At 45.2% G+C, this 11,867-nt stretch overlaps 1 protein-coding gene across 3 annotated transcripts in view; it reads right to left on the bottom strand.

The window, feature by feature from the left end:
• NTRK3 (neurotrophic tyrosine kinase, receptor, type 3) overlaps positions 1 to 11,867 on the bottom strand; it is a 534,208-nt gene that overhangs the window by 167,386 nt on the left and 354,955 nt on the right. For all 3 annotated transcript variants that reach the window (XM_015411889.1, XM_015411895.1, XM_015411905.1), the window contains one exon: positions 8,400 to 8,588. In XM_015411889.1, coding sequence (XP_015267375.1) covers positions 8,400 to 8,588 — 189 coding nt within the window. The remainder of the gene's footprint in view (positions 1 to 8,399; positions 8,589 to 11,867) is intronic.

Here is an 11,867-nt window from a genome sequence, read left to right as displayed (position 1 = left end):
GATTGAGGTGACGAGAGAGGAGGTCCTAAAACTGATAGACAACTTAAAAACTGATAAATCACCAGGCCCAGATGGCATATATCCGAGAGTTCTGAAAGAACTCAAAAGTGAACTTCTGGATCTCCTTACAAAAATATGTAATCTTTCCTTAAAATCTGCCTCCATTCCTGAGGACTGGAAGGTAGCTAATGTCACTCCCGTCTTTAAAAAGGGTTCCAGAGGAGATTCGGGAAATTACAGGCCAGTCAGTCTGACGTCGATACCGAGTAAATTGGTGGAAACCATTATTAAGGAAAGAATTAGTAGGCACATAGATGAACAAAACCCTTTGAGGCAGACTCAACATGGGTTCTGTAAGGGAAGATCTTGTCTCACTAACGTATTAGTGTTCTTTGAGGGGGTGAACAAACATGTAGACAAGGGGGATCCAATAGATATTGTTTACCTTGACTTCCAGAAAGCTTTTGATAAAGTTCCTCATCAAAGGCTCCTAAGTAAGCTCAAAAATCATGGGATAAAAGGACAAGTCCTTTTATGGATCAAAAACTGGCTAATTAATAGAAAACAGAGAGTGAGTATAAATGGGCAGTTCTCCCAGTGGAGGGGGGTAAGCAGTGGGGTACCACAGGGATCAGTACTTGGTCCACTGCTTTTTAACTTGTTCATTAATGATTTGGAGTTGGGAGTAAGCAGTGAAGTGGCTAAATCTGCGGATGATACGAAGTTGTTCAGGGTGGTGAAAACCAGTGAGGATTGTGAGGCACTCCAAAGGGATCTGTCAAAGATGGGCGAGTGGGCGTCAACATGGCAAATGGGGTTCAATGTGGCCAAGTGCAAGGTGATGCACATTGGAGCCAAAAATCCTAAATATAAATACACGTTGATGGGGTCTGAACTGGCAGAGACTGATCAAGAGAGAGATCTTGGAGTTGTAGTAGATAACTCACTGAAAATGTCGAGACAGTGTGTGACTGCAATAAAGAAGGCCAATGCTATGCTGGGGATTATTAGGAAGGGTATTGAAAACAGATCAGCCAATATAATAATGCCCCTATATAAATCAATGGTGAGACCTCATTTGGAATACTGTGTGCAGTTCTGGGCACCACACCTTAAAAAGGATATTATAGCTTTGGAAAAAGTGCAGAAAAGGGCAACTCGAATGATAAAAGGGTTGGAACACTTTCCCTATGAGGAAAGGTTAAGGCGCTTAGGGCTCTTTAGCTTGGAGAAACGACGACTGAGGGGTGACATGATTGAGGTTTATAAGATTATGCATGGGAAAGAGCAGGTAGAGAAAGAGGTACTTTCCCTATCTATACCTTGTGGCTAATAGCCACTGATGGACCTCTGCTCCATATGCTTATCTCATTCCCTTTTGAAGCCGTCCATGCTTGTCCGTCTTCCATGCTGGGAGGGCTTCTAATGTCCTGGCCCCACTGGTGGACCTCCTGATGGCACCTGGTATTTCTGGCCACTGTGTGACACAGAGTGTTGGACTGGATGGGCCTTTGGCCTGATCCAACAGTCTGTTGGGCTCTTTCTTTTATGGACAGAAGATTTTCAGGGTAGGTTGGATCTGAGCCACCCTGGTTTTGGCTTGGGTCAAGATAAAAAAGTTTGAATCTGACCAGCTGGTTTAAAGTTAACTTGCTGTCAAACTGTGGTGGGGAAAAGTGGGGGAAATACCTTGATTAGCCTATTGTGAGCCAAATCTCCACGGGCACAAAGAGCCTGGGTGAGGCAGCATGGCTAACATACTTTAATTTGGTCCAAGTGAGCCACATCTGCATTGACACAAAAGTTTGGGCGAGTCAAGCTAGCTCCTGAAACAGGATGGAACATAAATTAATGACTTGATTGAGTAAAAAAAAAAAAAGGAAAAAGCGGAACCGGACAGTGCTTAATGTAATAGCAGCTTCCTTGGGCTGGACAGATACCTCTGAGGTATGCCCAGATTCTCCAGGATTAAAAAGTCTTTTGTTATTGAGAATGAAGTGAAGTCTTGTTGTTATTGAGAACCCTGAACTGGGAGAGAGTGCACTTAATCAGGTTGTGATGCCAGCACACTCATCCTCTCCTGTCCCTGGAGATTTCCAATGCCATGGCAGAACCCAGGTGGCTTTATGAGACTCTCCGAGTTTCAGGTCCCCTTGGCAGTTAAGACTGTAAAACCGGTGCCTGTTAAAGCAGAGGTCATTTCGGGGGGGATCGGGGGGGATCGCAGTTCCCCCGGGTGAGGTACGGGGGGGCGGGCACATGACGAAGCCCTGCCCCCTGCTTCCGGCCGCCCCGCTTCTGGCCCTCATTCAGCCAGGAGGAGGCAGGAGAAGAGGGAAGGTAAGTTGCTTCCTCCCTGCCTCTCCCCACCCCTGCCTGCCTGGGGCCAGGAAGGGCCTTCGCGGGGCTTCCTTGCACTCCCGCCGGCCTTGCAGGTCCACCACTGGGCCCCTCATGGGGCTCGGCAGTGGAGCTGCAAGGCCAGCGCCGGCGGCCGGGACCGTTGGGGGCGGGGTGTGTGTCCTTATGACACACTTCCGGTGATGTCAGGGGGTGTGGCCTTATGACACACTTCCGGTGATGTCAGGGGGCGTGGCATATGCTAATGGGTTATGCTAATGAGTTCCCCTAGCTCTTTTTCTATGAAACGACCCCTGTGTTAAAGTAACCAAGTCCAAAATAAGAGGGGGACCCCACTGGCCAAGGGGGTCTTGTCTGGAGGAGGGGGTGGGGTCCTGACAATAACAGACTGAAATTGGGCTTGGGGAACCCTTTGGTTGGGGGCTACAGTCCTGAGAATTTAATCACAATGGGAGGGGGCAAACACAACAACAAAAAAGTTGCAGGAGGAGGTTGTTACATGATGAAATCAACTAAGAATACAATGGAGAGAAATGAAAAAAGATTAAAATGACCCCAGATAAAATCTAGATCAAATTTCCATGCACATCCCCTACTCAGAGTGCTCTGCTGGATATTGGTTCTATATAATACTTTCATAAAAGCAATAAATGGAACCATAGTCAAATTACAGATATCACTAGCCAAGCTATCTGTCATTCAAAGCATCATTGATTTATCACTCTGGAATGACTACGAAAGGACAAAATTATGAGAGAGAAAAGGAAACGAAATCAGTTAACTGCACTAGCACATATTATAGATACACTACTGGACAGCCCATTTGTTGTATGTTGGTCTCCTCTATATAGCTGGTATCTGAGTGCAGAATTCCTTGTTCTCACTAACCCATTTTATGTTTAAAAAAACAAACAAAACAAAACAAAACTAAGGTGGTTCCAGTCCTTAAACTTTCCAAGACAAGCTGCCCTCTCCAGGAATATATCCAGTTTTCCCTACAATTAGGGGTGTGCACAACAAAAGTTCTCAAATTAATTTTGAATCTGGATGTGAATTGGGCGTTCTTTTTGTTGCCCTGAATTTTTGGGACTCTCCTTACTCTTCAAGATTGTTACCAGCTAGAGGTTTTTTTGTTTTTTTCAGGTCCTGAAAATTCAGGACCATTTTAGCAATTGCTCCTCCATTTTCCCACCACCCCCAGATGCAGCAGGAGCAGAAAAGGAAAGAAAGGAAGCTTGTTTACAGCCTCTCCCTCCCTTTAAAGGACCATTATTTTCTATGGAGACATTATTTTCTACCCCCCACAGAAAATAATGGCCCTTTAAAATTTAAAGGCAGGGAAACTCTGCCAAACAGCTCTTTGGTGGACCAACTTCCTCTCTCTACTTCTTCGCTCCAATATATATTTTTTTCCTTATTCCTTATTTCCTTATTCAAGGAATCTGAGGATGCTTTGGGTCATTTTGGATATCCCAGAGCTGATATGAAACTGCTACATTCTAGTTTATATTCCACTCAAGTATATCCAAGTGTACATCCTTAAGCACAATAAGCAATTCTGCTCCAAGTTGCCCATTGCGACCAATAGAATTGCTTCTTTTTCATTGGTGTGTCTCCAATTACATATAGGGTACACATTGGGTAGGGATTTGGATACATATTATCATGTTTGAAGTACTATGGAAATACAGGTTGAAATATGTTTGGAATACGTAATGCACATATCAAAATGTGCATCATACACACAGATGGAGATCACACAAGTTCACAGTGGGCCATTGGAACCAAAATATGAATGCTGCAAAACAGCTGAACAAGTGCAGAACAGAACGAGTAACAATTGGTAACCCCACCCAAAGATCCATCCCAGAACGATGTGTGCTTAGACCTGAAAGTTACGACTCCCTCAACCCTCACTTATACAACCTTCTCCTCTGAAATATCCCAACAACATGTCCCTTGGCTGTACCAGATCTCTGTTAATCCAAAGAAACTCAGCTTGGCTTACAGGGACATTTCCAATGCAGAACAAACTGTAATCCACTGCTTAAACCAATGTCCATCACGTAAGTGTGGTATCTAGCATACATTAAGAATGTCACAGTTGACAGCTAGAGAAATTTCAAGGCATCATGGTTCAGAAAGCACACTAATATTGGTGCATTCTAGGAACACAAAAGAAAAATGAGAGAAATTGAAGTTTTAAAAAAGCTGCATTTGCCGGTGTTGCTTCTTGACTTTCTCTGCCTAGTCAGACCAATCTACCACTTCCATACAAAACACAACAAAATAAATGCCTTGTAATCAACGACGAAGCCGGGTGCAATTAAGTGGATGCAGCCCATTGCCCTGGTGATTGAAGCGTCGCCACTGTTTGATGGGTTCACTCCAAATTACAAACCTTAAGTCTTCTACTTCGTCTACTAGCAGCAGCGCCTATTTCAAACAACGGGGTGATCCCAAGGGGAACATTCCATTATGGGAGGAAGGGGGGGATGTGCACAGAAAACATTACTTCAGTTTAACAAGCGCTTAATAGAGACGTTAATTCTTGTGCTGTTCACACCAAAAAGAGAGTTAAACTGCAGAGAATGCTGAGATCTAAGCTCCCCCTTGAGGAAGGGTCTGCACCGCTACACTCAAACTCTTCTACACTGTGCTTATTGTTATTTATACCCTGCGTTGTCCCCAATGAGGACCCAAAGCAGCTTATCACAGTGTTCTCTCCTTCTCTAGCCTAGCTTCAAAACAAAGACCCTGTGAGGTAGGTTAGGCTGAGAGACTGTGACTGGGCTCATGGTCTCCCAGCAAGATTCCATGGCAGAGGGGGGATTCAAACCTGGTTCTCCCAGGTTTTAGTTTGACACTTGAGCCACCATGACACGCTGGCTCTCTTTTATCCAGCTATACGTTTTTATCCCACTTATTCTCCAAGGAGCTCTGGGTGGTGAACAGAAGTCTCTCCCCGCCCATTTTGTTCTCACCACAACCTTGTTAGGTAGGTAAAACTGACAGACAGCAACTGGTCTAAGGCTATCCAGAATACCACATGTCAGAGATATGAACCCAAGTCTCCTGGATCCTAGTCTGATACTCTAACTACTACGCCATACGGTCTCTCTACAACAAATGCCACCAGAATAGGGCCCACTTCTTCCTGTCTCATGGTGCCCCTGTTAAACACATAGAGAGAAACGACTTATTTTCCCCCAAAAAAGAGAACACTGGCATATCCTCATTGGGGATGCTGCCAAAACTATCCTCCAAATTTGCCCGCTAGATTTCATTAGGGAATCCACTGCTATTCCAGTTTTGGTTGCTGCCTTTTGCACTATGCATGTGCTGTTTGAGGTAGCTTCTGTCCTTCCGTTGCTCCACATCTCACCCTCCCACTCCCTCCACATTCACTTAGTATGTGCCTCTTTGCTAGGGGAAAAACAAGAACATGTACTGTTGCACGTGAGATGGGTGTGAACGTAACAGAACATAGCCCAGCTGAGCAAAACAGTAATGGAAGCACCAGTTTAGTGCTTAGTCTCAGCTAAGGAATGTCCCTCTTTGTAGAAGAGCTCAGCTTTGTACAGAGCTCAGTGCTCTGTATTCAAGGAATCTTTGTGGGGAACATTCACATGCAAAAGTGACAGTCTGGAGGAGGCTAGGAAATCCTTCACTACTTGGTTCTGCTGAATGCGTGTCAGAGAAGGGAAGAAATGGTAGATGAATGTGGGCGCCTCGTTCATGCCTGGGGGCTTCAAGAGTTTGACACTGTAGGCATTTACACTGGACAAGTAATGTTACATGAAACCAAAGAGGTATGGCTGCCAAAAGATTAGTTGACTACCAAGGCAGACAGTTTAAATAAATGTGCATGGCACATACCAATACAAGGGGCCGTTTCATATCTTGAAGATATGCAAGATAATTTAAAATTCAGAATTTACCAAATAGAAACTACCATTAATTCTTGGAAAGAAAGGCCAACAGTAAGGGTTTTATTTTCTTTTTTTTCAAAATCCACATCACATTAGCAAACCAGAGCAAAAAACACATCTACCCCCTTTGAAAAATGTGTGCTTAATTTTCAACTCAACTGAAAATGGGCTCCCCCAAAAGTTCAGGGCTCAACATTTTTGGCAAGGATGAAAAACTCTTCTGTTGATTTTTCTGTATTCCTTGAGGAAGTGTTTGCTTGTTGATTTAAATAATCCATACTGTCTAATTGCTGACAGAGGACAGTGATCCAGTAGATGATCCCTAACCGGATGGGATGACTTGTGTGACTCATTCAGGGGGGTAAAAAGAAAGGAAGGGTGGAATCTGCCCCACAACAGCAGCAGTCAAGGGAAGCAAGAGCACAGAACAAGGTGGGAAAAGAGCAACTGTTTACAAAACCTGTGAATTTCAACAGAAATCGTCACCACCCTACCAAAAGCAAGTCAAAATTTTAACTTGGAAAATGAAAAAGAGTGAATATTTGGCACAGCCAAATCAACTGAAGTTAGCTAATTAATCTGATTAAATTTCTCAAAGCTTTCCATCCTACTGAAAGGGTGCAGGACCTTTGGCCTAATGCATGTATGGATTTCTGAAACAATCTTCAACTTACACTCCCTGATCCTTAACAAACCTGCAAACATTCACTGAGGGTGACCTCAAGACACCAAGTATTCTCCAGTGCTAAGAACACGGTGATAATACCATTTTATTTCCCCACAGTCCTGAATAGATGCAAGAAACACGGACAATGCAAAGCACATGAATGGAAAGCGCATGAGACAGTGTTGGGAAAGGGAGGGGGAGAGATGCCATAGCCTTTCATATGGTTTGGTTTGGAGCCATTTTGGGCAATCTGAAACGCTGAGGATATGAAGTGACCAACATTATGCACTCTAGGTGGTTATATATATTTTTAAAATTCTTGTGGATTATGAGGACTCGTAGTCAACAGGAAAGAATGATTTATCACTCAGCGAATATGCTATATATTTCATTGGAAGGAGTTCTGTGTTCAGGTTTGAGGACAGGTATCTATCTGCCTTCTACACAGATGGTAGAAAGGAGGACAAGAACCAAGAAATAAACCATTCAGGATAATAACAGAACCGTAATGAAAAATGATCCATAACAACAGGTTTACTGTTTTGCAAACTGGATAAAGCAAACTGGTCCCATTTAGGGGGGGGGGGGGAAATGCCAGCATCAAATACCTTGTTCCAGATTAGCTACATGCCCCAAACACCCTAACTTTTGGAAAAGAGCAATTGAAGGGTTCTTAACGGAAAGACAAACGTGAGCCTTTTTCTATAAAAGCCACACCAATTCTTGAAACTCTTTGCTCTTCTACTGCTGTTGTCTCTTTGTGTAATCATCAGAATTTGAGCCCTTGCCTGTAGTGTGCTGTATTTGGGGAACTGTCTCTTTTGGGATCTTTGCCTTCTAATCAACATTAACACAATATGGATCCTTCTGTTCACATGTATAATATTTCTTTGTTACTCATTCATTATCATTAATGGTCTGATTTCTTGCTTCTTGTGTCTCTGTGCAGAATCCTTGTGAAGGAAATCAATTGGCTGATTTGGTCTTAAGACCTCCAGATGGTCCTGACCTGTGGAGCCTCCAGGGTGGCCACTCTTCAAGATGGCAGCCCATGTGGAATCCCAAGCCAGCAAAGTCAGGGTCCTCTTACTGTACCCTGCATAACAAAGGCCTTGGCACCCCCCTTATACTCTCTGTCACTGGGATCTCCCGTTCAGGATTCCAGGAAGTCAATGCCAAAACTAGAGGAAGTGGTTTTTTGGCTGGTGACACTAACATTCAACTTCTGAAATGCCTACGTGTATGTTGTGCTTTTTTTATAGGACACGAGATTCACTTCTGGTTTCTGGACCATACAAGACCCACATTCCTCCCATATAACCTCACTTCCTTAGAACTCCTCAACTCTCTTCTCTTTCTTACCAACCTCTTCTTCCCTTCTTACCTGTTCTATTCTTATTCCTGGAAGAACAAGAAAGGGAAACAGTAAACACACTTACATGTATCTGGCTTATGACAGTTATGGCCTTGCCGGAAGTACTGTGGGTTCTCAATGACGGGGATGCGGGTCATGCCAATCACGACTGTGTCTGGGCCAGCATCCAGAGATGAAGGCCCCGTGATGCCATGGTTGATGTGATGAAGGGGGCTGGCAGAGTCTTCTTCCCCACTGATCACAGCCACAGGACCTGGAGATAAACAAACAACAAAATGAAAAGGCTGGAGAAGTTTACTAGGCCTTCCACCCAGAATGTCTCATCCTATTGAAGCCAGTAAAAAAATTTGCTCAGGCCTGAAGAGTCCAGGCTAGCCCAGTCTAGTCAGATCTCAGAAGCTAAGATGGGAGGCCTCCAAGGAAGTCCAGGGTTGCTATCAGGGCCAGCCCAAGGTTTTTTTGCACCTTAGGCGGGGCTACCTTCTGGCACCCCCCACGCACCCAATTATGGGGTTGCCAATCTCAAGGCAGAGCCTGGAGAGAAGGAAGTCCTACTTCTCTCCCCCTTTAGGCAAGCGAGGAGGAGGTGGCAAGGTTTCCGGGCACCTAAACCAAAACACCCCACATTTGGATTTACAAAAGCCGACCCCGGGCGGAGGGGGAAGGCGAGGCGGCCTTGCGCTCCTCGTTCACATGCCCCATGCCACATGGCTGGGAGCAGCAATAGCACACGGGCTTTTGGCGGGGGGAGGCACATTTCGGCACCCCATCCAGGGCCCGGCGCTCTAGGCGAATGCCTAGTTCGCCTAGTGGGTGAGCCGGCCCTGGTTGCTATGCAATGGTAAGCAATGGCAAATCACCTCTGTTCATCTCTTGCCTTGAAAACCTCACAGAGTTGCCATAAGGCGGCTGTGATTTGACAACACTTTGCACACACACAAAGACATTGCATTCACCATATTTTTCAATGCTCTGTGCCTGTAAGAAACACATTGTAAACGTTTGCATCAACTGGCTTTTGTTTATAATCGGTCCCTAGCAAATCATGGGTAGGCGGTCCATAGAAGACTTGTTCTGGATTAAGTTCAAGTTCCACCCAAAAGATGTGATCATTGGTCTGGGGATCATGACAGGGCCCCAATGATTTATGAGTCATTGGAAGTCCATCATAGTGTTCTCCTTACAGTTCCACAAGAGTCACCACATTACATGGATGGTAAGGCAGCCTTAACTTTATATTGTTCACCACTACTGGGTTTTCTTGAAGGGACCAAATAACATCCACAAAGTGTCTGCAGAAATGGTATACACTGTATGTACACAGCGCCTACCAAAACTGGACACCATGGGTACACATTGCAAACAAATCAATTGAGTCAATATCACAAAACTGGCAACTGAAACACTTGACACAAATATAAATTAATACAGAATGAAACAAAAGAACATTTGCTCCTCCCTAGGAGAAAATTGCCTGAGGACACAGCAGAGTCACAGGGAAGTTGCAGTCTTCAGCACCCTAGGTGACCTTCTGGTATAAAGACACACACACACCCCATTCCCCCACTGAATGTAGCAGGCACGTGAAGAAGATATGTGTCTGTCCAATCACATCGAGGTTGGCCCTAAGTTTGCACAACAGCTGGCAAGCTCTGTGGACTGACCGGAACAGGGCACAACCTATGCATGGACTGGGGAGCAGGGTCATGCGCTCCCACTCCACCCTTGATCATATGGATGTTCTGAAGAAAATCGACATGGGCATATCAGCAAGTACACACTGAAGACATACACTGCATATGCCAAGCCAACAGCCAGCTTGACGTAGCAATTAAAATGTTGGACTAGGGATTGTGAAGTTCAATTCCCCAGGGTTCCACGAGGCTTGCTTACTATGCACCACCCTGACAGAGAAGAAGAAGAAGAAGAAGAAGAAGAAGAAGAAGAAGAAGAGATTGGATTTATACCCCGCCCTTCACTTGGAGTCTCAGAGCGGCTTACAAACTCCTTTCCCTTCCCCTCCCCACAACAGACACCCTGTGAGGTGGGTGGGGCTGAGAGAGCTCTGACAGAAACGGCTCTTTTTCAAGGACAGCTGTGCCAGAGCTTGTGACTGACCCAAGGTCACATCGGCAGGTGCAAGTGGAGGAGTGGGGAATCAAACCCGGTTCTCCCAGATTAGAGTCCGCGCACTTAACCACTACACCATTGGAGAGCAAATAGGATAAAAATGTACTATATAATACTTTTGATGTGACCTCTGCCCTGCGTGTTTGAGTATAGTCCGTGTGTGTGTGTGTGGGCTCAGCACACAAGGGGGAAAAACTGCACAAGATTTTGGTCTGGGTCCATCAAGTGTGGGTCCAGCAGCTTCTGTCAACCAGACAGACAGCATTATGTAGTGGTTAGAGTGCTGTGCTAGGATCTGGGAGACCCAGAGTCAAATCCCCCCCCCCCTCTGTCATGATGAAAGCTGGGCTGAGTGACCTTGGTCCAGTGACCACTCATTCTCTCTCAGCCAAATCAACCTCACTGGAGTGCTTTTTCTGAAGACAAAATGGGGGCACTCATCTTAGAAACCAAGCGGGGTCATCCCTGGATGGGAAACCAGCAAGGAAGGCCAGGGTTACAATGCAGAGGAAGGCAACAGCCAGCCACCTCTGAACAACTTGCCTTGAAAACCCCACTAGGGAGTCACTGGGACTTGTGGAAGTTGGGTTGATGATTTCGTAAGCCACTTTGGGTTCCCATCAGGGAGACCAGTGGGGTATCAGTACCTAAATAAATACATTCAGTTTGCAGCCACCTGCCTCTGGGATGACTGGCAAGTGGCAAGAACCTGCAGGAAAAGAATAATCCATCGCCAAGCTCAGAGAGGGAGAGGGAGGGAGGGGGAGAGACACACTCCTTGGCGCCTTAATCAAGGAGCTGCAATTTATTCATACAACACAGAGAAGAAAAATCTACGCCAGGAGAAGTTTCTCTTCTGTTTTGTCGAAGCTGCCAGGGGCTAACAGAAGGTCAATGCTAGATGAGGAAGAGCCACCGCATTCACACTTCAAACACATTCAAAAGGCCTGTCTTTTACCTGCGCCAAGGAGAAGGAGGGAGGGAGGGAAGAAAAGGATCTCTCTGCTGTCGCTAATCTATTTCTAATTGCACAATTACTTTATTATGGAACACGAGTAACAAAGAAGAGAGGCTTCAAGTCATTTGAGTCTCTCGGCGCTTCCGAGAGCATCCAGAGAATGCTGGCTCCGTCTGCATTAATCTATTGTCAAAAAGAAGAGGAGGAGAGGGGAAAAAAAATATATAGAAGCTTGCTCATTTTTCAAGACTTCAGCTATTGTTTGTTCTTCCAAGTGGGACATAATAAAGTTGCTGTGTAATTAGCAGGACTCCTGGCAGGTGTGACAGGTGTTTTACTCACAAGGAAGGAGCCTCCTTCTCTCCCTCCTCCCCTTGGCTATTGTAAATTCAGTTTAACAGCTTTAACAGCTCCTTCTCCAGTTGTTTACAGTAGGTAGCGGTC

Source organism: Gekko japonicus, unplaced genomic scaffold (assembly GCF_001447785.1).
Source record: "Gekko japonicus isolate JY-2015 unplaced genomic scaffold, Gekko_japonicus_V1.1 scaffold654, whole genome shotgun sequence".
NCBI lineage: Eukaryota > Metazoa > Chordata > Lepidosauria > Squamata > Gekkonidae > Gekko > Gekko japonicus.
Note: the sequence above shows the minus strand (reverse complement) of the source record. Positions and strands in the feature narration are given on the sequence as shown.